Here is a 26,417-nt window from a genome sequence, read left to right as displayed (position 1 = left end):
TATTTAGATGTTTGTTGAAAGCCAAACAGCTCCAATAGCTGCAGGACCCTCAAGTCACGGAATCCCTGCCTTAGTCTCTCACCCTTTAGTGCTTCAGCTACTGATCTTAACATCTCTTCAGTAGATGCCCCTCCTGGACTGCAGGTTCCTAAAGAGTCATCGTGAGCAACGCCTCGCACACCTGGTACTGGCCGCTATCACCATGGGATTTGTTTGGCAAGAAGGAGAGACCCAGCCCCCAAAGGTGAGGGGTAAGAAGAGGCCTATTAGGTGATCCTGGGGTCCCTGCACCAAGTATCAAACCACCAGTCCGAGGTTCCACTGCACAGTCTTCAAAAAAAATCAGAAGAAGGCAAGAAAAGGGTTAGGACTTTCTCCCTCCTCCTATAGAGCTGATTTTCTTTTAGACTAATGGCCAGTTAAAAAGGCTCTTGACACCCCCATTCCAAAAATGTGGGACAAGCTTCCTTAGATCCCAGGAACTCATAAAACACCTTGAATCATTTTTTTCATTTTCAAATACATCGGTTATTATGATTGTCATAATCACCCTGTTGTCCAGTCATCCAGGGAGCTGTCCCAAGTTCAAGGTCAATTCCTTTGCCCAGAGCAGCTGGAGGACAGTGGGAAGACCAGAGTAACTGAAACAGATGGCTTTCCCCCAGTGACACATAGGGATGTGGTCACTTCCTTATTTCCTTAATACCACTTTCTGCCCAGCCTGCTGTTCATTTATCAGTCCTTTATCTAGCTCTGTGTGACTTTCTAGTTTCAGTCTGTCTGTTAGGGCATCAAACTCCAGTTCTCTATCTACCTTTCATTTCCTTCCTTCCTTCCTTCCTTCCTTCCTTCCTTCCTTCCTTCCTTCCTTCCTTCCTTTCCTTCCTTCCTTTCTAAAAGTCTATTAATTTTATTTAACCATTTTTTTTGAGTCAGGGTCTTACAAAGTAGTCCAAGTCCTAGTCTTAGGACTTTCTAAGTTGTTCTCAAATTCATGATCCCCTTGCCTCACCACCAAGTGTTGGGCTTACAGGCACGCGCCACCCTGTCCAGTATCGAGCCCCTCCTTTGTATTGTTTGTTCTGGCTGACAGTGCTGGGATAGAATCCAGGGCCTCTGCGTGCTGAGTTAGTACTTCACCATTCAACAGGAGCGCCAGTTATTTCCTCTTCCCCTTTCCTCAGTTTCTCTTTCCCAGAAATCAAGGTGTTACTCTTATTCCAGGACAGCCCCGTTGTGTGAGAAGCCTGAGCAATGCTTTGCCAGGCTCATCACGTCTCTTGTCCCACAAGGAAACAAGAGAGCCTGGGAGGAAAGGGCAGCTCCTCTTGATTCCAACACGGCAGAATATTGCCCCTCATCTTCAGAGCTCTAGTGTCTAATGTCCAGTGTTGAAGACTTGAAAACTTAGGCTAGTGACATCGTAATGAGTTCCTTTGCCATATGCTCCCTAAACTGTCCCCCTGAATCAGGAGGGGGGCTCGAGAAGGGGTGAGGGAAGCAACATCCAGCCCCCAAGGCCACCCCAGTCTCATGACCCTTACCTATATTTTGTAAGTCTTCCCTGATCCCCCAAATGAGGGACCACTTCACTTCTTCCCGTCCTCCCCAGCCCTCACATCCTGCAGAAGCTTGCCACTGAGTTCCACGCTCTGCAAACTCCGCAATGGTTCCCTTCCTACAACACACCTCTCTCCCAGCTCTGAGAAAGGAAGAACGGCAGATGCAGGGCTGTAAATTGTCCTTGGCCCCAGGCTGGGGAGCCGCTGAGTGGGTAAATGACTTCCAAGCAGGCCTGACACTGGCGCTTTGGTCCCCAGATCCTACGTGAAAACTGGCATGGCAATAGTAAACAAGAGACCACTGGGTCTCACACCAGCTGGAAGGTGAGGGTCGGCACTTGAAGTTGTCCACTGACTTCTGCACGTTCAACTTGGCGTGAATGAGCCTACATTCACCCATCTCTGTTTCTCTGTCCATATCTGTCTGTCTGTCTCTGTCTCTCTGTCTCTTATTCTGTATCAGTTTCTCTTTCACACCCTACATCTACATTTCTATTTCCATTTCTGTATCGTAGGCATCAATGCCTGTATCTATCTGTATGTCTGCATATCTACCATCTATCTATCTATCATCTATCTATCTATCATCTATCTATCTATCTATCTATCTATCTATCTATCTATCTATCTATCTATCACATATCTATTTATCTATCATATATATTATAATCTATCATCTATATAAAGATCAATTTACATTGCTAGTTCTTAGGTCTCTAACTAAACGTTTTGGTGATGCTTTACTTTATATAGTCTTCAGAGGTTCTGTGCGTTGTGTGTACATATGCTCCAATTCTGAATTTTGCATCTCTTGCCATGTGTTCTCATAGACAGTATTCCCACTGGGTCTCTCCCAGGAAGTCTGTAGGGTCCAGATGTGGAATACTCAGGGAACTCATTGGTCCCCAGGTTGCTTATCACAGGCAACCGTGGTGACTTCCTCTGCCAATAGAATATACAGATTGTCTGCATTCCTGTCCTGAAGGTGCTGCCAAGAACTCTTGCCATTCCTTTTGTTGAAGTCTCCAGGAAGTTGGGGCTCCCTCCCATCCTGGTCCACTCTGACCTAGTGCTGACAAACTGGACCAAAAGGAACCCAGAAGGGTAAGGAGGGAAAGGTTCATCAGACACCAATGGACTGAGATTCAGGATTGGGAGGACCTGGAACTTCAGCTGTCCGCAGATAAAAAGGCTCACGGGCTTAGGACTGCTTTATAGTGAGCTGTGTGTTCACACTCATCCTTTGCTCTACGGCTCCATGAAAGAGTGGATACACTTAAACTGCAGATGTTTCTTCTTTGTGGGCTCTAAACACATTGGCCTCAGATGCTTTTTTCCTGTTGCTTCTACTTCACACCTGGATTTCTGAAGTTCAGCCTCCTGTGTAAACACACTGTGCTGGGATTTTTGGTTGTTGTTGTTTTCTTTCTTTCCTTCTTTCCTCCCTCCCTCCCTCCCTCCCTCCCTCCTTCCCTCCTTCCCTCCCTCCTCTCTCTCTCNCTCTCTCTCTCTCTCTCTCTCTCTCTCTCTCTCTCTCTCTCTCTCTCTCTCCTTTCTTTCTTTCTTTTCTCAGCACATGGTGTATCCCTCCTCTGCCCTCCATTCAAGTCAGGTCAGAATTGGGAGTCCAGGAGTGATCAATCTGGTTATGAACGAATGATTCTAGGTGTGTGGGAATCTGATGGATGCCATTGATTCCACCTAGTTTGCTCCACTTCACAGCTGAGTTGGGCCTAGAAGCGTTTGTCTTCTAACTTTTAAACAAGCAAACAAATCCGTGGAAACTTCATTTTCATAGTAAAATTTATTTCAGCTTGTAAACACAAGGCAGCGTTTACTTTTGTGGTAAATTAAAACCACAAAGGAGAAGCTGAGCTGGATAGAGAGAGATCTTTCTTGGCATGATGGTTATAGGTAGCCATGGCTTGATCTTTGACCAAGTCTACAGTAATAAAAAACTGGTATGCATTGAAAGCTATCAAACCTAGCCTAGGATTAGTCAATTGAAATGAGTGAGATAATAAATATTATGGACATGGATTATTGTGGTGACCGCATTGTGTTGACTGAGCTGGATTTATGATTCAAGGGAAAAGGAAGAAGAAAGTTGAAAGGGGGATGTGTCTGCTCTGGGCTGAGAAGGTCAAAAGCAACCACGAGAAGTTAGCGTCCCAGCAAGTGAGGTGCAGGACCAGGGCTCCCCAGTCGTCCTTATAGGTGAACGTATTCCTGACATCTTCTAAGATGTCTACACAGAGCTTAGGGCTTTGCAGAAATGAAAGAAAGGGAAGCGAAACACTCCCGACGCAATTCAATATCGGGCCAAAGCGGCAACACAAACAGGATCTCTGGAATTCCAGGAGAGCAGTGGGGAAAGCTAGGCGAGGGGGCAGAAGCTGATCTAACAGGTGGGTAGGATCGGAGTAACTAACGTGGGGCTGTGGCGAGGGCCAGCTAAAGAGCGGCAAGAATGAGTGCGCGCCTGCGCAGACACAGGGCACTGGCACCAAGAGCTGAGGTCCTGTTCGCGCTGTCACTCAGTGGCTCTTTGTCCAATCACAACCCGTGGTGTCCTAGGTGTGCCCGATGAGTACGTATGCATGGGCATTGCCAATGAGGGTGTGAGCCTGGGTACCGGGGACTCCAAAGAATTATTTCTGGTCACCAACCGAGTTGTTCTTTTCTTGTTCTCTTTGTCATTGCCGATAACCGGAATGTGATCAGACCATGGGAAATCAGGTAAGCTGTCTCTTTAGAACCACTGCCGCCTTTCAAGGCTTTTGAGGAAACAACAGGGGAGGCGTGGCATGCTCTGTGGACAGCACAGCATCATGAAAGAACTCATGAAAAGGCAAAGAAATATGCTAAAAACTCAGTAGTCCGAGCATTAGCTCTGAGGAAGGCTACCTTGTAGGGGTAAAGGGATTAATTTTTCATAACCATATGTCTACAATAAAAAGTGCAGTATAAGAAAACAGCAAATTATGAGTCTGTGGCGGAGCCTAACGGTCTCACAGGGCTTTCTCATCTGTGTACCCTGTTTGTGAAAGGCCAGATGCAAGCAGACATCAGTGATAGGAAAGTCCCCTTGAAAGCCCTTGCCATCCGGTGGACTGGAGCCCTTGAGGGCAGGTCTGGTCTGGGCAGCAAAGCCAGCAGGGAAGCCACTCTTGCACTGCGTGTGCGGCCCCTTCAACTCTGTGAAGGGTACAGGTGGGAGGTGAAGACATCATTCCCAAGCTGACATACCTATGCTGAACCAATGGCAATGCGTGACCCCCATCTGCTTTGCTGTTTTTGGGGTTCGAGTCTTGGTTTCGCTCATATTTGCTGGAGATGAAGCAGCTGCCCGGAGCGACTTCTTTGGGTTTTGTAGATCGGGTTAGATAGGAATCCGATGGTCAGATGTCAGGTTGAGTAGAGACGGCCCCTCTTGAGAGTCTTCCAGCCCCGTTCTGTGGCAGCATCTCCTGCTTGGTTAGAACTCGAGCCAGGCTCAGAGGCACGCAACCATAGTCTTCACATCTGCCAGGCAGGGGCAGGAGGATCGTGAGTTGGAGGACAATATGAAATATGGTAAGACCCCGCCTCACCAAAAGGGGGAGCGGACTAGGTTAAGTTCTTAAACTATTCTGAATCTGGCCACAAATAATCATTTATATACCTCTAGATAAGATAAGCTGCCTTACTCCCCTGAACCACAGTTGGTTTCAGTACCTTTAGCTCCAAGACCCCTTAGCCTTAAGACAAGAATCCTGAAGGACCAGAAACCTCTTGCTAAAAACTGCCCAACATGGTTGGTTCCCATGACTCTTTCACTGGGGCAAAGGTCAAGGATCATCAAGGCCACGGTAAACACCCAGAGACTTCAGGTCAGGGGAGCTTGGCTCTAACTGACATGGTCTCCTTCCTTCCTGGTGGCCTCTTTCTTCCAGTAACCTGGAAACCATCGTCTCTTTTCCGGGGGGAGAGAGCCTGCAGGCTTTCGTACTGGTGACCGTTTTGGTGGAGAAGGCAGCCGCGCCTGGCATTAAGGTAATCCTCTCGCTCCACAGTCTCTCACCTTCAGCCAAGCACTGTCCTCTCCCCGAGGTGGTTTCCTCCACGAGGAAAAGACACAGGCCTTCTCCTACTTGGTCAAACACAAAGGAAGGGATCTTGGTGTCAGCGTCCCTGTAGCACGAAGCAAACCAGTCCTCCGTCGACACACAGGCACCGCGAGCAGGGTGTGCGGACACCCGCTGAGCTGGCTGTCACAGTTCCTGGTCCTGCAGCAGCTGGAGTCACAGAGGCTAGAAAGAAAAAGGCTGTTCTGTGAGGAGAAGGTGAAAGTAATGCATGCTTGAAGGGTCAGGCAAACTTCCCCACAGAAATGGCAGCTGAGGTAAGATATGAGGGCGTGTGTGTGTGTGTGTGTGTGTGTGTGTGTGTGAATTTCTTACAGGAGAGTAACTCTGTAAATGTGCAGAAGAAATGACCTCTTCCAGAGCGCAGGCATCATTGCAGTCACCCAGGTGATTCAGCCCTGGGGGCTGCAAAATTCATTTTTTGCCCCGTTCAGGTGCCATTGGGTTCTAGCAAGGAACTTTCCCTGCTAGACGGGAGCTTTCATATCTCACCTTTATCTCTAGATTAGGGTGGTTTATGGTTTTATTGGATGCCTGCTGTTCAATAGAGTGTCCAGTCAGGGCATAATTACTGCAGAATCTTTCACTCTCAAAAGTGAAAGTCAGGGCCAGGGGTGTAGCTCCATGGTCAAGCAGGAACTTAGTCCCAGGTTCCAGCCACATGCCCACACGGTAGTGAAATCCTGTGGCCACTTCCGTCCTCATCCCTTTGTCTCGCCCACGGGTCCCCTGGGAGATTCAGCAGCTGATGCTAGTCCATCGGTTTAGCTGAGGTCAGTCTAAGACAAGGAGGGCATCTGGGCCGACAGAGCTGTGGAACTGGGAAGTCTTCAGAAACCTGTCTGATGTCACACAGATCTGTGGGGAGGATGTCCCGGCTGGGGAGGCCGGATTAGGAATGACCATGACATGGGAAATCCAAAGCGAGTGAGGAAATACTAGCATTGAGGGCCCTGATGTCCAGACTTAGGCTCCAGAGGTGTGTCAGAAGTGTGGGCCGCTGCCCTGGGATTGCCTACTCCTTGGACTTTAAGGGAAAGTCGTGAACTGAGAAAATGGATCTCATTCCTAGGCCCTGGTTCGGGGAGTGGAGGCTCTTCTGCAACACAACCAGGACACCCTGCTCCAGGCCCTGCAGCAGCTGAGACTCTCCATCCAGGACATGACCAAAGCCTTGGCCCAAATGCACGGTAAGAAGCTTGGGTGGAGCCTCCAGCGGCCTGGACTTGGGCGGGGCCCTAAGTGATGATGGTACAGCTTTCCACAAGATGGCGCTAGTCAACCAGAGAATGATTTTTCAGGCGGTAGAAACATTTTTTGCAGAATTGTTCTGTATATTTTCCTGTGAGTGGGGTTGTTTGCCTTCTTCGGGGTTCAGATATGTCTTTGGTATGCTGAGCTTATGCAGAAGCCTGGGAGATTGGATGGGGTTACAAGGAGAATATTGGTTGGTTGTGCTTCAGTCTCTCTGGTTAGGATGCAGGGCGCAGGGCACAGGGCACAGGGCTGTCCAGTGGAGGTGTCCACAAGTCCTCCAGATTCATTGGCTTTTCCTCTCTGTGGGTCCTGAGACACCTGAGCCTTCCTTTAGTCTTCTGTGGCCAGTGCTCGCAGAAGCTGCCAAAGGAAGGCGTAAATGACAACCCTTCCCTGATGGACGACTCCGTTTTGAGGTGCAAACCATCTGGCTGGCTCTTTCAATCTTCTTGAACACAGAAATCTATCAATTGTGCTTGCTGGGTGTTTAAGGCAGATTCGAGGGAGGCGTGTGAGGTCCCTTTGTGTGAGAAACAGAGTAAAACACCCTTTCCCCCGAGTCTTGACTTCATGAGAGGAACAATCCAGTCGACAGGGCACAGGGTGGGAAAGAAAAGTATAAATAAATGGGGTCATCCCAGGCTCTGCGTTGTCACCCTGGAGGCCACAGGATCACACACTTCCTGTCCACTTCCCAGTTCCTTGGATCCGATCTTAAAGCTCTCATGGACAAATTATTTGGTCCCCAAAGTGCTCCCCAGTTAGTGACATACATTGCAGCTTTGCCAAGATGCCCCCCCCCCAGTCCCAAGTTGAACTTAGCAAAGGTTCTGAGACTCTCCAGTGAGTCACTCACACTGTGTGCTCCAGAGATGCACTGTAGTGTCTAATCCCAGCCTTCTCAGAACTGTTTTTTTGAGCATGTTACAGGCCCAGAAGGACCTTCATGATCCTCTGCAGGAGGTCTGAGGACCTGGAGAGCTCCCAGATGGACCCCTTCCCTTCGGCTCTGTTTGATCCCAAGACGAATTTCCTAATGCAATGGGATTTTCAAGGTCTCTACATACATGGAGGAAGGAAGGGAACCCGGGTCCACACTTCTCCAAAGACGACAATAGCATCCCCCATGACACCCCATGAGCCCCTCACAGTGTGGCCAGACACTCCTCTCATGTCAGGATGGAGGATGTACCCCTGCCTCTGACATTCTTCCAACCAAAACAGCAGTAATGAGAACATCGAACCCAGAAATGGCCTGCGAGTTCCCATCTTGAGTGCTGAGACACCATGGGGAACACAAGAATCCTGGTACCACCAAGCTGAGTGACAATGGCAAGTCACACAAGGAGGCTGACACACGGCTAAGGACTGAATGGGCCTTCAGAGGAGTCTTCCATGCTGAGCCCACTGTGGGACAGAAACAGGCCACCACTCCCTTGCCCTCTGCAGATACCTTGGCACTCAGTGTCACTGGGATGGGACTGGCTGGCCGTGCCACAATAGAGAGATGCTATTAATAAGAACAAAGGCTGGGAGGCACAGGCAGGGGTGCGTGCCCATCCCCTGGGCAGCGCATCATCTGTAGTTGCTAATTTTCGTGTGTGATATGGATAACTTAGCTGGGTAGATCCCCTCTTCTTTCAGCCCCCCAAATAGAGTCTACCAGACAATCCAACTCTTCTCAGAGCCCAACTTCAGCAAGCATTCTGGGTTTACTCCCCCTCCCCCCAGGCATGCAGGTATGGTAAAAATGCCTTTTGTGGACATCAGAGGCCCCACTTCACTACAAGCCAAGTCCCCAGGCCTTTGCCCAGCTTAACACAGCTGTTATCCACAGTGCTCACAAACAGCTGAAACAATAAAATTAGACCACTGTTTTCATAGTCAAACTCCCCGTAAGGCCACCAGAGTTCTGAACATGTTAGCCATAGGCGTCTCAACCTGTCATCACCCGCTTCATTTAAGCACTGTGAACCTGTGTGACTGTCTTTGGAGGGCTGTCTTACCTATGCGACCCACCTGGGTGGGAATTTGGGGGCCTGTTGGATAGCCAAAATATTTTTGGGGTTTCAAGTCTTTAAATCACTTCCAAGCATGATTCTGAAGCTAGCTAGTAGGTCATGCCCCTGAGAATCAACGCTTCCTTAGAAAATTCGAGCTGTGTATTTTTCTCCAGAAAATATTTATTTATTTCCCTTTTTTCCTTCGGTTTTACCAGAAGGTCTGGCTTCAGCCTGACTCACTTGACAATTTTTTCTATTAGGCGCTGAGGAAATTGCTCAGATGTAAAGCCCCAGCTGTGTAACATGAGGAGTTGAATCTCTGGGGTAGTTTGAATGTAACGGGCCCCCAAAACTCATGAGTGTCACTATTAGGAGATGTGACTTTGTTGGAGTAGGTGTGACCTTGTTGGAGGAAGTGTGTCACTGTGGGGTGAGCTTTGAGGTCTCATAGATGCTCAAGCCATGCCCAGGGCTTCAGACCACTTCCTGTTGCCTGCCAGTCAAGATGAAGGACTCTGAGTTCCTTCTCCAGCACCACGTCTGCCTGCATGCCACCATATCAATGATAACGGACTAAACCTCTGAAACTGTAAGCTCCCCAATTAAATGTTTTTCCTTGATAAGAGTTGTCAAGGTCATGATGTCTCTTCACAGCAATAGAAACCTAACTAAGATAGAACCATCCCCAGGACTTGAGCAAACAACTGGGAGAGGGGTTCATGCTTATGATCCTAGAGCTGGGGAGGGGGACAGGAGGATCCTGGCGCTCACGGCAGCCAGTGTAGTAGAATCCGTGAGCTGCACTCCTATAGTGGCATTTCAATTGTATTTTAATAAATAAAGACTGCCTGAAGATCTGAGAGTAGAACAGAACCATTGGCCAGCCTTACAGACCAGATTATGGTAACAAACACCTTTAATCCCAGCAGCCACACTAGTTGCCAAAGAAACCAGATGGTGCATACCTTTAATCACGGTGGTGTACGCCTTTAATCCCAGCCCCGGGGAGGATTATAAAAGGGGAGGAAACAGCTCTCAACACACACTGAGATTCAGGAGGCAGGATCAAAATTTCAGACTGAGGCTGAGGTAAGAGCTGTTTTGCTTTTCAGATCTTTAGGTTGAACTTCAATTTCTGACCCTGAGCTTTTATTAATCACACTTCAGACTCTCAATGTACTCTGTCTCAAAGGAGGTGGGCTGGGGGTGATACCCAACATTGACCTCTGACCTCCTACATTATGCATACATTTGCACACAGGCATGCACACACATAGGTAGAACGTCTCCTTTAATGGGAGCGAGCAATCAAATGTCCCCTCTGAGAAAGTGCTGGATGATGTCCCCTGAGGAGGGAGACAGGTGGGGCCCCTACTGTGAGCCTTTGCTGTTAGACTCTTCCGATTTGATCATCTAATTTTGTCAAAGAACTTTTGAGTTTTAGTTTGTAAACATTTCTTTTTCCAAATCCATTTGGAAAATTATCACATGGAAATTCCCTGTTAGTTTAAATCTGATAAATCTTGTGTTTCTGTTTCTAAAGTTCGCCTTCACTGGTGGGTTGATTACTTAGCCTGCACGTACCCAAACTATTAAATGCTTCCTTAAATCCAGTTTCATTGACTTAATTCTACTTTGATCATGTTTAAACAGCATTAGGTAGGAAAACGTATACCCACTGTTGTGGGTAATTTTTTTTTGTCAATATGACTCAAGCTAGGTTCATCTGAGATGAGGACCCTCATCTGAGAAAGATGCCTCCCTCAGATGGCCTGCAGACAAGCCTGTGGGGAATGTTCTTGATTAATGGTTGATGTGGGCGTGCCTGGCTGCTGTAAGAAAACAGGCTGAGCGGGCCAGAAGGAACGAGCCAGTAGGCAGCATTTTCTCCGTGGCTTCTGCTTCAGTTCCTGCCTCCAGGTTCCTGCTCTGACCTTCCTCTGTAACGGAATATAAGCTATATGATGAAATAACCCCTTTCCCTCCCAGGCTGCTTTCGTCGGGGTTACAGCAAGGATAACAATACACACACCCAAGGCAGCTCTCCATGCGCTGAGGAGTTTTTAATCTTAACAGACGACTTCTAAGGGGTGTACTGGATCAAACTACCTAAAAACATGCCAGCTGGAGGTTTGGTTTTGTTTTCTGCATTACTGGGGATGGAATGCAGGCCCTTGAGCACGCTCGGTAGGTGCTTACCCAGTGTTTCTCCCTCATGCCCGGCTTCCACAGTTCTCTCTGATTTGGCTAGCTTTGATATGCCCTGTATTCACAACCAACCCTCTGTTCACACACACACACACACACACACACACACACACACACCCCTATATCTATAGATATATATGTATATGTATATTATATGTATATCTATAGCTCCATTCTGTTTTGCTTTCTCTGGCTCTCAGAAGACCCAAATTCAAGAGCAACTTGGGGAGGAAGAAGGTTATTTGCCTTATACTTCTGGGTCACAGGTCAATTGAGAAAAATCCCTCCATAAAATTGAGCTGGAGGCAAACCTGTAGGGCATTTTCTTAATTAGTGATTGATGGTGGTGCCATCCCTTAGTGGATGGCCCTGGGTTCTATAAGAAAGCAGGCCAGTCAGCAGCACCCCTCGATGGCCTCTGCATCGCCTGAGGCCTCCAGGATTCTGCAATATTGGACTTCCTGTCCTGATGAGGAGCAGTGCTGTGATGTGGAGGCATAAGCCGAACAAACTGTCTCCTCTCCAAGCTGCTCCGGTCACAGTGTCTTATCACAGCAATAGAGACCGTACCTAAGGCAATAGGTAAGGTAAAACTAAAATAAAAAATAATATAAACTTTAAAAAAAAAAAGAGAAAAGTTCTGACATGGCATTATGAGGCAATGAGCCTCCAAAGATGCCCCGAGTCTGTTTTCTGTTGGCCGTCTACTACGGGAATCGCAGCCTATCCTTAAGAGCGGTTTGTTTCCCCAGGGCAACCCCCTCAGAGAAAGCTGAGTTTTCATTTATGAGTGGTTATCGGCTAGAGATAGGTTTTGGATTAGGGACGGGGGGCATGTGTCCACTCCTCCTTTCTAGGACCCCATCTTGTGTAGACCCCTGCAGGTCCTGTGCACACAGCCTCAGTCTATGTGAGTCCGTGTGCGTTAATCCAGTTGAGTTAGAAGACTGCTTTCCTTGGTGTCCTCCGTGCTCCCTGGCTCTTACACTCTTTCTGCCCCTTCTTCCATGGGGTATCCTGAGTCCTGAGAGGAAGCATTTGATGGAGACATCAAAATCCATTCAAGGCTGAATGTTCCATGGTCTGTCACTCTTCGCATAATGTCTGCCGTGGGTCTCTGTATTTGTTCCTGTCTACTGCAGGAGGAAGCCTCTCTAATGATAGATGGGCAAGGCACTGGTCTTTGAGTACAGCAGCATGCCATTAGTAGTCCATTTATTGCTGAGGGTTTTTGTTGATGTTGTTGTTTTTATTTTCTAGACCAATATTATTTGGTTTCTCCCTAGGTCCCTGGGCTATCTAGTTTCAGGCTTTTGGTCACCCAAGCAGTGTTGGGTATGGGTTCCATTTTGTGGGGTGGGCCTTAAGTATCAGATACTGGTTAATTGTGCCACAAGCTTTGTGCTGCGATTGCCGTTGCATATTTTGCAGGCAGGACACAGTGTAGATCAGGGGATGGGTTTGTGACTGGCCTGTTTATGGTTCTCCTTTGGAAGCCTGCAGAGTACCTTCCTGCACAAAAGATGCTGGCACACAAGGGGTGAAGGCTCTATGTAGGCACCAGCTTGACTTCTCCATGCTCACTCAGCAATAGCGGCTTGTCAGTTTGTGGAGAGCAGACTGTAGTCTTGGCAACAACATGGGTTGTTTGGGGGCTCCCATGGGACCCCCTTGGCCAACAATCAATTAGATGTAACCCAATCCCAGTACAGGATTTGATGAAAAGAGATGTCCACTTGGGGCTCTGTGTCCCCCATTATTTGGTGATTTCCTTTAGATTGTCTATATANATATGTCTGTAATTTAGGAAACTTCTATTGTATTAGGCTTCTAAACTCTCTCTCAATGACCCTTAATTTTAACTGTCTCTCTCTGTCTTCCCTCCCCCGCCCTCCTTTTCCCTCCCATCCCCACTTGATTCTCCTAGTCTAGTCCTCTTCACCCATCCACCTGTAACTAGTCTATTTACTTCCCTGGACTATACCTAACCTCTGTGCTTCAGCCAGTCATAGCTTGGTTACTATTGACTTGTCAACTAATATCCACATATAAGTGAATTCATACTATATTTATCTTTCTGGGTCTGGGTTACCCCACTCAGGATGATTTTTACTTGTGAATTTCATGGTTTTGGGTTTTTTTTTTTTTTTAGCAGCTGAGTAATATTCCATTGCAGAAATGCACCATGTTTTCCTCATTCATTCATCTGTTGAGGGACATCTGGGTTGTTCTCAATTTCAGGATATTATGAATAGAGCAGCAGTAAGCATGGTTGAGCAAGTGTCCTTGCGGTAGGATGAAGTGTTCTTTGGGTATAGGCCCAAGAGTGTATATACAGTTGGCCCTTGAGGTAGATCAATATGTGATTTTAGCTGTAACAGCGTTTCTTTTATAAACTTTGGTGTCCTGTGTTCAGCACATAGATGTTAAGAATTGCAATTTCCTCATGGTAGATTTTTTTCTTTTGCATATCTAGTGTCCTTCCCACCTCTTCTGATTAGTTTTGGTTTGAAGTCTATTTTGTCAGATATTAAAATGGCCACACCAGCTTCCTTCTTAGGTGCATTTTGTAAGAATATCTTTCTCTACCCTTTTATCCTTAGGTGATGGCTCTCCTTGATGTTAAAGTATGTTTCTTGGAGGCAGCAGAAGAATGGATCCTGTTTTTGCATCCATTCAATCAGTCTGTATCTTCTTACTGGGGAATTGAGGCCTTTAGTTGTGACAGTAATCAATAAGCCGTGTTTGATTTCTGTTAGTTTGTTGTTGTGGTGGTGGTGATGGTATGTGTATGTGTGTGTTGTGTGTGTGCGTGCACACACATGTGTGTTTCCCCTCTTTTGATTGCTAGTCTGGGATTATTTACTCCTTGTGTTTTCTTGGGTGTGGTTAACCTTTTTAGGCTGGAGTTTTCCTTCTAATGCCTTTAGTAGAGCTGTGTGTGAAGACAGATATTGCTTAAATGTGGTTTCATCATGGGATGTCTTACCTTTTCTATCCATTCCTCATTAATTCTTACAACTTTTATTTCTTTCTTCTGGCTAGGAGCTCTAATACAGTACCAAATGGAAGCATTGATCCTTCTCTCATGAGTCTCTTTTAAAATATCCACTGAATGTATTTAACATTTTCATGTAAATTCTGCTGTATCTATCACAAGGATGGCTTGGCTTTACCGTTAATACAGTAATTTGTGTCAAATAGCAATTTAGTACACAGTGTTACTCCTTTTGCAAAGAGCTGTTTATAATATTTAACAATACGGGTGAGAGAGCACCAATATCCAGGAGAGGTCCTAGAAAACATCTAGCATATGGGACATAGTCACCTTGAGAAGAGAGGGTATGGCCACACTGATAAGTGTCTTAAAGCATTGAGGCCTTGACATCTCAAGTCTTGCCAGCTTCAGAGAAAGTAGACAGAGAGAAGAGACAAAGAACTGGACTCCATGTGTGATACGAGGGAAGGGAAGGGAATGGGAAGGGTGTATATTAGTTAAGCCTTATCAAAAGGTGTTTCTTTTTCTCTCAGAAACCAAGAAACCTAAGCATTAGTCTGGGTGAGATAAATGTGGGCTAGTCTCCAGAAGGCATAGGACCTCAGTAATGTCGCAAAACCAGCTTTTCAAAGCAGACCAAAGACGTTTGGAATTAATAGAGCCACAATGGCACACTTCCTTTGGTGGGAGTCCATACAGAGTGGAATCGATCCTCCCTCAAGCATGGCTGTCCATGCTGGCCAATGAGGCTTGGAGCTAACTGAGCCCTGTGGACCTGTGGTGACAACTCCCTGAGAAACCCTCAGCTGACACAGAAACTTCTAGACGCTGGTCATTTGCTCTGCCTCTCCTGTAGAAAGGGGGGTGGTCCCCGCTCTCTGCTTTCCTCTCCTCAGCTTATCATAGTCTTGCACATCGTGTCTACTTACTACATTGTGTTTTCAAAGGATGGCCTTAATCTCTTGCTGGCGGTGGTGAGGAGCAGAAAATAGAAGTACCCCAAGCAGAGGAGGCTAGCACACGGAATGGATTAACAGCCTGTGCCCTCTGCAAGCAAGCATTCCATCTGTGCTCGCTGCTTCCATTCTGGGCTCTGCATAGATCAGATAGGGGTGGGGGAGCCCCAGGAAAGCAGTGGGGTTCAGGCACATGTGGCCAATTGTTTTTTTGCCTCTGGTAAAGTTCATGTTTGATTGTGTTCCAGATTATGTAGACCCAGACATATTTTACACGGTCATCCGGATCTTCCTCTCTGGGTAAGTACAGTGCCATCGGTTTCCTGCCTGAGACCTCGGTACGGTTTCCCAAGTTTGTGTGAGGGTGGACAGACAGGAGATTTCTAAAATAAGAAATACAGCAAGCGACCAAAGCTGGCAAAGTCACTACCTGGGTCCACTCTAGGAGGACAGACCCTCCCTACACCATCAGAAGGAAGAAGGGTACCTAAGTGCAAAGGAATTGTCCTTAGCCACTGGACCAGAACCATGGATCTCTTAGAAGCCTAACTTGACGACCAGGGGGAAAAAAAAAAAGAAAAGAAAAGAGATAGAAGTGGGGAGAGGGGTGTGGAGGGGAAGAGGAGGAGGAGAGGGAGAGTGGAGAGGAAGCCTGGAAAGTAATTGTCAAATTTTTCTCCTTTGCCCTTTGACCTCATGAGGTCATAGCATCCAGGGACCCATCTAGAAACCAGGGTCCAGATCTTTACCTGACTGAACTGTCTCTGCCTTGCTCTTAGACTGCCTGGCCTTCAGAGCAGTGGGGAATACAGTCTCATTGTTTTGCTGTGTGGTGGCAGGAATAGTCCAAGACCCTTGCTAGGCCTTGCTTTACTGATCCTGGGTACTCTTGTTTTATTTTATAGCTATGTGATTCCTTATCTCTCTTTCTGCCTCCCTCTGTCTCCTTTATATGAGACCCTATAGCAGGCGTATACTAGACTAGTCAGTGAGCCGGACCTCCCTAAGTGGTTCTCTACTCTGAAGCCCCTGTCAGCTCTCTGTAGAATACTTCCACGTGTTCAGCAGCCTTAAACACCTGGCTGTTTCCTCAGTTCTGTGGGCCCAAAGTGCAGGCAAGCTCAGGGTGATTTCTGTTATAGCCTCTAGAGGTTGAAATCAAGATTATTGGTGGGAGGGCTGGACTCCCTAACCATGAGGTTATTGAGACAAAATTTCACAATGTAGCCCAAGCTGGTCTTGAACTTGGGATTTCTTTGCTCAGCCTCCCTTGCTCTGTGGTTATGGGTATACATACACCAATATGCCTGGACCAGGTGGCTTTAGCTGAGAATATGAACACAAACTTGCTTCCCAACTCAGTGCTAGCAGATTAGGTTTTGCTTTGGTGTGTGTGTGTGTGTGTGTGTGTGTGTGTGTGTGTGTGTGTGTGTAGAAATGATAGCTAGACTGCTAGAAGCCTCCTATGTTGCCCCACCACCTCCACCAATTGTGGTTTCTGACACAGTGGCGGTCCTTGGAGTTTTTCTAGAACTACACATTTTTTCTGACTTCTCCTTTGACCACCAGGGATGAGTCAGGGAAATTCCCACATTAGGTTAAATTGATCAGGAGCCTTAGTTGCATCTGAATGGTCCTTCCGCCTTGCCATCTAATAGATTACACTGATGGGAACATCTCATAGTATTAAGTGTCCTAAGAATTCAGTTGGAAATCTTGGGGAACTAATTTTAGAGTCCTATGCACCAGTGTCTTTCAAAGGAATACATTCTGCTTCCTGTTTTCTCAGAGCGTGATAGGAACCAGAAGGTAGCTTGGTTTTCATCAAAATAAGTGCAGGGTAATGGCACTTTTTTATCTGGTGTATGCATAAAGCCTGTCCTCGGTTTCTCTTCATGAGACTGTTTCCTGGGTGGCTAAGAGGCTGGACCAAATCCTAGAGTGTAGCTATAGTTTCAAAAAGCATCCAGAGTGTTGAGAATTTACAATAGACTTGTCTTTAAAATGTCAGTTTCTCCACTCTGCATCTGCCTTGCTTTGGGTCTTTGGTGTCTCATTTGCTTCTTAAAACACATTTAAAAAAAATTAGGAGAGGATTTCATGTGGAAACGAGATGTGATCCCTTCAGTTCCCAGCCCAGAAAGGCCAGGAACTCCTCTGGGGGAAAATGTCACCTCATTTTTGCTGTCTCTTTTGACTTCCCTTTTCCTTGAAATCACTAGAAATAATGCCAGCAAGGCTACAAATAACCTTACCATAGAGACCGGAAATGAACATGGCCCCATCCCTTCCCAAACAGCAGCCCAGCCTGGGAGCGCCTGGGAGAGCTGCTCACAGAGACTGTCTCACATAGCCGTGGAGTGTGAAAGCAGACCCACGTCCCCTGTCATCTGCCCTTTGTGCTGCAGGTTCCTGCATCAGCTTCAGCATGGCTGGCTAAAACAAAGCCACTCCAGTGTGTGCTGGAGGGACCCTTCCTGATGTGTTCTTGGCCTCCGCCATATTGGATAGTTCCCTTAGGCTAGCTGGACCCTTTCAAGAACTTGGCTTGAGTCTTCCGGTGGTACCATACTTGAAGGGGGACTCCCGCACAGTGGGGGCTCCTTTCCAGACCACGATGAAGCACAGACCATGCCCAAACACCTGTTTTTACAGAGAGTTCCTTTATTAAGCAAGGGGGAAAAGTTAAAATGGCTGCTTTCTGACCCAGGCAGTAAAACAGCAGCAAATGATCTTGCAAGTGTAGTTTTTAGAGAAGAGAGGGGAGGTCTGCCTTAGAATGGGCTAGGAGGTGGTGGCAGAGGGCATAGAGGATGAGGGAGAAGGGTAGAGGAACAAGGGGAAGGGGGCAGGGGTATTCGTCCTGAAGGGACAAAGGGCTGCCTCTGGATAGAGAGGAGACAGTCTGGCACATAGGCAAATGGAGGTTTATAAAGGTAAAGGGGGACCCTGTGTTAGGATGAGTTAGCTATGTGAGCCAGACAAAGGGGACTTCTGATTGCTGCATTTCACTACTTCGAGAGCTGGGCCTTGGTTGTCAGACTCAGGAAGAGGGATTGGCCAAATAAGGGAATGGACTTGGGAGCTAGCTAGCTTCAGGAATGTAATCTAAAGGTTTTTAGGCAGAGGAAATGGGAGAGAGGGGCAGGGCCTCACCGTGCTCGAGCTGGCCAGAGTCCCTTCAGGACTGACTGGTGGAATGCTCATTTTTCATTCATTTATTTCATCAAATAAACACACGGCGAGGGCTTCCCACATTCCAGACAGCGTCGTATGTGCTGGAAACAGCAGCGAAGAAGAAAAACAAAGGTCCTTGAGGAGCTGGGGATTTCAGGGCAGGGAGAAAATGCTAAGTAGACAAACCTAAACAAAGCAAACATTCTACAATGCGTGTTACCACATGGGGCAATGCCAATTAGGATGTAGGGTACTAGGGAGAGACTACTAGGTATCTTGTTTATTGGGATCTAAAAATACCACATCCCAGGTGACGTGTGAGTACATATACCTGGGCACTGGAGCAGGCCTTTTGGATTCTTGTTCCAAGCAAAGGGAACCATGGCTACGACCTTGAGAAGAGAGCAGGCGTGAAGAACGGAGTCAAACGTGCCAGGGAAGGTGAAGGATACATCACGGTGGAGGCCAGACAGCATGGGCAGGGCACAGTTAGGGGATAACTAGCGATGTGTCTGGGGCTTCGGGTTGTCAGTTCAGCTGCCGAGTGGGGTAGGACGGTGGAGAACAAGGTTGGAAAGGAGGCGTTCAGTGGTGAACCCAAAGGGAAGCAGCTGAGGGGAAATGAGGGGCGATCATCTTGAAGATGAGGCAGGAGCTGGAGGGGATGCATCCTGTGGGTCCTCATGTGTGTGCATGCGGCTGCTCTTCACACAGATCACAGCACAAGCGCTGGTGTGGACTAGGTTCATTATCCCCACAGCAGCTATGTCTGCAGTGTTTCTTGCTCAGAAAATGTCCTTCTCCCATTGCACTAGCCCTGAAATTCTTTCAATTGTGCACAGACCTCTCTGAAGCCCGTTTAACTCCCAGAACAGGTACAGGAAGCAGGTTCCCCTACAAACTAGGGAGAGGCTCAGGAAGGCTTGTCCATTGTGGCTGAGCGATGAGAGCTGTGGCAGGCATTCACGCTCCCTGGGGTTGCTAGGACAGTAAATGGCGGGTGCTTACTGGATGTTTAATATATTCCAGGCAAATAGTGTTTGAGTTAGTTCTTACAATGACCAACAAGATAAATATGAATGTCAATGCAAAACACAGCTCTTACTTCAAAGGACTAAGAGTTAGTTTATTCTTTGGCCAAACATTAGTGGCCAAAAAACACAGATTCAAGATGTCCCTGAATTACATGGCCCAACGTGGAAATGAACGGAAGAGTTTTTGAACAAAGGACAAAGAAAGTTACCAACCAAGGGATTTTGTGGGTACATTGATGGGGACCTCAGGTCGGCGACCTAGAGGAAGACAAGGAAAGAGCCATACATAGGTCTCACACAGATGGCATATGATGGCACTTTCAGCTTTGGGGTGGTAGAAACTCTTTCTCTACTGAGTCAATACATTCCAAAGAGTCATAGACATACTGGGTCAGACAGGAGGGGGTTAAAGATAGCCCAGTGTCATTTGAATCTGGATTTTCTAACTCTCTTTGACCACTCAATTAGTCAATTAGAATCTTTAACTCAGGCACGCCTCCCCCAGGAGCTTCAGTTCCTACTAATACCACTCAGGTGAGGAAGCTAAGGCTCTGAGAGGTTAAATGTGATAAGCCAGGCCTACCAGCTCACACAGCGAGGCTGAGCTTGAATTCTGTATCTTCCCAGGATACAGCCCCTGTCCCACAGTCTGTGGGATGCCTCTGCCTCCCGTTCTTGTGTATCCTCCCTTCTGCCCTCTGTGCTGTGCCTCCTTCCTGAATGTGGCTGCCCCAGCTGATAACCATAGAGATTCATGGGACAGTTGACCCCAAACAGCCTCCAAATATGGCAACCTGGCTCCTCGGTGCGTCTGCAACCCCAGAGCAGAGTCTGGAGAATGTCCAGGATGTCATGGGGGGGGGGAGTCAGTACATAGTTGTTGAATATATGGGGTCCACGCGTCCCCCTTCTCTGAACACAGTGACTTAGAATGACAGAGACACCACTACAAACCTGCTACTTACCCTGTGACCCAGATGCTTTGTTGGTTGGCAGAAGAGGACTCACCCTTCTTGATGAAGGTAGACATCTAGATGGCAAAGCTCTTAAGGAAAGGACTCCAGATGCATAGCTTTGGAACGCAAATTGAGTGTGTCATGTCAGGTCCTGTTCTGCGGGGAGTCTGGGAACTGGCGAGATTTGCTCTCCCTTCCTCAAACCACAGTTGGTGCCATGCCCACTTCCTCGCTGGCTCAGTGCTCACTGCAGAGAAGATGCTGTGCCCTGGAACATCCCTCTACACTCTTTTTTTTTTGGCTTTTGCCTAGGTGGAAGGACAACCCAGCCATGTCTGAAGGGCTGGTCTATGAGGGTGTGGCCACAGAGCCTTTGAGGTACTCGGGAGGAAGTGCAGCCCAGAGTTCTGTGCTTCAGGCCTTCGATGAGTTCCTGGGCATTCAGCATTGCAAGGGAAGTGGTAAGCAATGATCCGGTCTCACATACTCTCTCAGGGGGAGAATTAGGCAAAACGGGGAGGCATCTTTACCAACTTATAAAACTAGGTGTAAATAACAACGTGCTGGAGTTTGTCCCTGCCTAAACCACCAGACGGTTGTGCCCATGTTAGTCAATATCAGAGCTTCAGATTTCAGAAGGATCCTGGGTTCATTTCCAAGTCTTAACACAATGTCTTGGAACGGTGAACACCTGGGCTGGTCACTGTTATGTGGGCTTGGGTCCTTAGTCTGTAAGCTCAAAGGTTAGGACCTTGTGTGGCCCAGTCTGCAGCAGCCAGTGATGGGTCTGACCTCTTCTAGTGCCCTTCCCATGAGATGGCCCAGCCTCCCGCTGAATCCCTCTGGGCCAGAAGTGGGAGTCCATCGATTTGAAGCCTCTGAAATACCCTTAAAAGCCAAAAAGGTTTTTCATGCTCCCAAACTTTGACTTGGATCAGGACCAAATCGAAACACTCTTGTCTCATCTGCACTGTTTTCTGGAATAGCCAGAGCTGTTCCTGGACTTCAATGTTTGGCGTTAGTTACTGACTCTATAAACAAAAGCAAAACAACAGCAGCAAAAACCAACAACCGAAACAAACAAACAAACAAAACGTCACATTAGCTAAGGGGGTAATGAGTTTTCTAGTAAACACTTGAGTTTTCAGTATTTTGGCTTCTCTGGGTTTTACTGAGATTCCTGTTTCCCAATGTCTTCTCTATGCCCTTGGTAGCTGGTTCCACCTGTGCGACCCTTCACCACAAGAAGCATCTAGGGAACAGAATTCACCAGGGTGTTCCGTGTTCCGGCAGTCAGTGTAAGGGTTTGTGTGCATGCGTGTAGACGTGCCTCATGACCCTTAGCAGGAAATGTCATGTCATTCATGTTTGGTTTGGGATATGTACACCCTAGCTTGTAATTCCTGTCCAACTTTATTATCTGAGAGATGCTTGCTTCTTTTTCTTGTCTGCATCTCTTGTCAACATCCAGAAATGCACATTTGAGTATTTGGAAGCTATAACAAAAGACCAACTAGGCTGAACGAGAACCCTATCCAACCCTTCTGGTACCAGTGTGTCTGGATCTGGAACAGCAGGCAAAGGCTCCTGAATGCTGGCCTTGTGTTAAGGTTTTACTCCGGGCTGTTTCTTTCAGTAGACTTTCTGCACAGAATGAGAGACTACATGCCACCTTCCCATAAGGCCTTCCTGGACGACCTGCATTCAGCTCCTTCGCTGAGGGACTATGTACTGACCTCAGCTCCTTCGCTGAGGGACTATGTACTGACCTCTGGCGCTGGATGCTGCCTGATGGCCTACAACCAGTGTGTGGAGGCGCTGGCGCAGCTGCGCAGTTACCACATCAATGTGGTGGCACGTTACATCATCTCCGCTGCTTCCAGGGCCAGGAGCAAGATGCCGAGCCATCCCTCACCCCATGCCTTGGAGGACAGGGGCACTGGGGGAACTGCAGTGCTGAGCTTCCTGAAGAGCGTCAGGGAGAAGACCGTGGAGGCCATCCTGCACCCTAATGCTTAACAGTTCACACACCGCATCCTTGTGCTTAGCAGTTCACACCCCACACCCTTGTGCTTAACAGTTCACACCCTGCATCCTTGTGCTTAACAGTTCACACCCTGCATCCTTGTGCTTAACAGTTCACATCCCGCACCCTTGTGCTTAGCAGTTCACACCCCGCACCCTTGTGCTTAGCAGTTCACACCCCGCACCCTTGTGCTTAGCAGTTCACACCCCGCACCCTTGTGCTTATGCCTTGTGGGAGTCTGAGCCAGGACCAGAGCTCTGCCTGAACCCAAGCATACTTTTGCTCCAAAGAACCCCATGTTCTTTGTTCATAAACTGCGGCTCCCACTTCCACCCCACCCTCAGCCACTTTGCTTGCTAGAAACCTTTCTGTCCTGCTTGATCCCATGCCTCACACCCGAGAGCGGAAGCCATGTCTCCATGGCTTCAGTGGGCAAGTCAGAGATACCCAAGCTCAAGTTTAAAAGAATCAAATTGCCTTTGGGCTTCTCACCTCATCTTTTCCTCCTTTCAATCTCTTTCTCCCTTCCCTCTTTCTTCCCTCCTTCTCTCTTCCCCCCACTTTGTCCTTTTCTTGTCTTCCTGTGTTTACTCCTTTTTCCTCTTCTCCCCTCTGTCCCCATCCCTCCTCCCCTTCTCTCCCTTTGTCTTTGACACAGGACCAAACTACTCCAGACCAGCTTCCAGTAGATCCTGTGATTCCCCTACCCCAACCTTCTGAGGTCATACATGTGTACTAACTGCCATGAGCTCTCTCTTCATTTCTTTTCTTTTGCCCTGCTGGAGATTACACCTAAGGTTTCGTACACACTAGGCAATTGTTCCACCACTGAGCTCCAGTCCCAGCTCTCTGTGTTTCTCATTTTGAAGGAAAGTCTTACGAGTTTCTTGGGCTGGTATTGAGCTTTTAAGCTCATGCTGGACTTAGTGCTTGAGTATCTGGAATGAGCCAGTGAGCCGTGCTGCTGCTGATAACAATGATGATAATGCTGGTTGCCTCCCCCTCTTCCTCTTTGTTTATTTTTGGTTTTTATTTTGAAACAGGTTCTTACCATGTTTTAGCTCAGGTTGCCTTTGACTCAAGGCAATCCTCCAATCTCAGCCTCCCCTGCACTGGGACTCTAAGCATGGCCTACCACAGCTGGCTATAGAGTCTCTTAATTCTCTAAGTCCCTGCTGCGCTGCTCTACAGAGCCTTGGTTAGGGGACCGTCCATGAACAGGGACAACCTTCTCCTCCCTGCCCACGCTGAATTCAACATTGAGGGTTAGATGCTCCGGTGGGGACATGTGGGTGAGGGTGCTGGGCATACAAACCTAAATGTCACCAGCATGGGACTCTCTGCAACTGAACTGGAACTGATGCGTCTTCCCCACATGGTGGAGTCATCGCGAATTCTATTTTAATTCTCTGCTCTATTTTTAGGGCAGTGTTTTTCTTTTTCCTAGTGACACTGGAATTTGTATTTGAAAAATGCTTTAATTGACCCTTTGAAACGAAGTGAGCCAAATAGGAATAAATAGAAAGTCCACATGTTTTCGGATATAAATAAATGTAGCTGTTATTTTTGAAGTTTCTAGCTCTAGGTCTTACTCTACCTGACAGCAGAAAACTCAGATTTCACCTGTTTAAAGCCAGTCTCATTAACTAGGCCTCCCCCACGTTTCAAATGCATATGTGCACACACACACACACACACACCTGCACCAGACTTTCGTTCCATCGTCCCATCTAGGAAGGGAGCATCAGTGAGGACCGTTTGATCATTGCCCAGCCTGGTCCAAATGCCTGGCCCCTGTGTGGATCCAGATCAGGTGGACTTAGCCTCCCCGTTCATCATATCTAAAAAGGCTTTCAGGCCCCATGGTCCTGCTGTTCCATAGCCCTGCCACCATAAAAACACATGAGATTGGCTTAGGGTTTCTACCTTTCAGTACCTGGGGGAGAGAGAAGGCTAGCTCCAAAAGAGGGTGCAAGTCAGGTCCTACTCCAAGGCATTGGGGCTCTTCCTGTCTCATATCCCCTGGGCTCCATCCAGCAAAGATTGGTTGGTACACCTGACCATGATAAGGGCTTCTCGGAGCCCCAGGGTCATGCTCCTCTGTCACTGCTCTTGCTGCTCCTCTTCCTGTGTAGGGCTTAGCAGCACCCTCCTCTCTTGTTCTCTCCAGAGCCTCAGCCTGAGCTTATAATGACTCAAAAAATCCTTCCTCTCCACTTGACATCCTTGTCTCCTGGTGAAGTCTCTTTAGCAGCTCCACGCAAGGACCCAGGCGGACTTATTTATCTCAAATGTTTCTCTGGGATGAGCCATGTGCATTATGGGTCCAGGAAGTATCTAAGAGGGAGACTAGTTACCTCCATGCCCCCACCCCTTGCTGTTCCCAAAGAGTGGAGGGCCTTCAAGCTAAGACCTAGCTTCCCATTCCATGGTTCTCATTTTTGAAACAGTGTGGCTGGTTTTGAATCAGTCCCATAGAGAAACTGATCCTTGGTTTCTTACTCATTATGAAATGAAGATATCAAGTCTCAGGATGGATAGAAAAGAAGGGATAGAGTCTGGGGCAAAGTGTGTTGGGAAGTGGGGGGCTCAGGTGCATTTCTCAGGGGGTGTTGCCCCTGTTACGAGTGCAGGAGACGGGAAGACACTGGTTCCTCACAAGGTTGTGTCCACACATGGTTGGAGTGAGTTCTGGTTATTTTTAAGAAGAGTACCAAAGACGCAGACGATTTTAACATCCAGACAGCGAAACCATTAAAGCCACAAAGCTAGGCAGCAGGAGGGTGCTTACAGCTCCGGTCTGCCTTGACTCTGAGCTAGCTCTGAGCTGTCTGTCCTTCAAGAGGGACACGGCCCTCTCAGCTGTCAAGGTGCAAAGTCAAGGCAGCAAGTTCCAAACTGAGTCTTCTCTGGCACATTTGGAAACTGCCATTCAGTGTTCCAAATAAGTGTTAAAGGAAAGCCCCTCCGGGAAGAAAAAAAGGGGGAGGAGAAGAAAGAAAAGAACCAGTGCTAACGCCAGCTGTGCATGGACACAACCTAAGGAACAGCGTCTTCCTGTCTCCTGTATTGATGACAGGAGCAGCAGCCTAAGAGGGTCTTGTGCACACAGTTCTGACCTTGGGGGCCTAGCCCTGTCTCCACGGATGAGGGTTCACCCTCCATCAGTGTCCTCAAATCCCAGAGGAGGAAAGAAGGGAGAGAGGGAAGGCAGGGGAAAGGAAGACAGAAAAGAAGGGGGTTGGGATTTCGAGATTATATTTCAGATCTGATTGAAGTTTGGGATCGGAGAAAACACTCTGTACCTGCCAGTCAGTCGTCGCTTCCAGAACGAGGAACCCTTCCGGAACGCAGTCCTGCTATTCCCGTGGACAGATGTTGTATTTGCTCTGCTAAAGGAGGAGACGCTTGTCTTCCTTCGCTCATTTAACAGTAAACTTAATAAAGAAGTCGGATTTTACTACTTTCTGAGACGCGATCGCTAGTTAGTCGCTGCAATTTAGCATCTGCTGCCTGCGAACATTAAAAACTGATTTCTTGAGTGTACGCATCATCAAAAAATAAATGAGCTTTTTTTTGTGTGTGAAGTCATTTGCTTTATAAACTCGCCAATCTTTGAGACCGCATGCCTCTGTGCAGAGCTGGCATACCAACCCCATTGCGCATTTACCTTTAATTGTTCAGACGGGTTTGTTCCCTCTGCACACAGGCACCTGGGGGCCGATTTACTGTGCTCTGAAGGAAGCATGCGCACGAGTCTGTATCACCTCAATTGCCCCCTGGGCTGCAACCCTCTCACTGGGCTACATTGCTTTGTAGCTGTGAAGGGTGTGCAGAATTTATACGCCAGCATCCCTTTGCACTATGACCCCAAGTCTAGCCAACGCTAGAGATGGGGTGGCTGTTGGTTGTGCCAGGAGTCTTGGGTCAGAGCTACTAACATTTTAGAGCCAATGGGGCACAAAGCTTTTCTAGCCAATATATTCTAAAAATCATTTGTTAACTCTTCAACACTTGCTATTTTTATCATCTATTGACATTATTTCTAATACACAAATTCTTTTATCTTAACCTCATCTGTCAATTAACATAGACAGTCATAATTAATGGTGT

The 26,417-nt window shown here is 47.6% G+C and overlaps 1 protein-coding gene and 1 long non-coding RNA gene across 4 annotated transcripts in view; both read left to right on the top strand.

The window, feature by feature from the left end:
* The window catches only part of Ido2 (indoleamine 2,3-dioxygenase 2), a 44,733-nt gene extending 18,842 nt beyond the window's left edge, over positions 1–25,891 (top strand). The window contains exons 3-10 of one of the 3 annotated variants that reach the window (XM_050146742.1): positions 122–244; positions 2,548–2,666; positions 4,287–4,301; positions 5,498–5,597; positions 6,762–6,879; positions 15,360–15,411; positions 20,591–20,739; positions 21,915–25,891. In XM_050146742.1, coding sequence (XP_050002699.1) covers positions 125–244; positions 2,548–2,666; positions 4,287–4,301; positions 5,498–5,597; positions 6,762–6,879; positions 15,360–15,411; positions 20,591–20,739; positions 21,915–22,297 — 1,056 coding nt within the window. In that variant the 5' untranslated portion in view covers positions 122–124 and the 3' untranslated portion in view covers positions 22,298–25,891. The remainder of the gene's footprint in view (positions 1–121; positions 245–2,547; positions 2,667–4,286; positions 4,302–5,497; positions 5,598–6,761; positions 6,880–15,359; positions 15,412–20,590; positions 20,740–21,914) is intronic. The other 2 variants (XM_050146741.1, XM_050146740.1) reach the window with 2 other exon arrangements.
* On the top strand, positions 6,889–11,808 carry LOC126504424 (uncharacterized). Its single transcript, XR_007592588.1, has 2 exons — positions 6,889–10,038; positions 10,939–11,808. It is a non-coding gene; the product is annotated as an uncharacterized lncRNA (long non-coding RNA).
* Positions 25,892–26,417: the final 526 nt, after the last annotated feature.

Source organism: Alexandromys fortis, unplaced genomic scaffold (assembly GCF_014885135.2).
Source record: "Alexandromys fortis isolate MF-2015 unplaced genomic scaffold, M_Fortis_MF-2015_v1.1 scaffold_55, whole genome shotgun sequence".
NCBI lineage: Eukaryota > Metazoa > Chordata > Mammalia > Rodentia > Cricetidae > Alexandromys > Alexandromys fortis.
The sequence above is the reverse complement of the archived record's forward strand: the minus strand, read 5'-3'. Positions and strand labels throughout refer to the sequence as shown.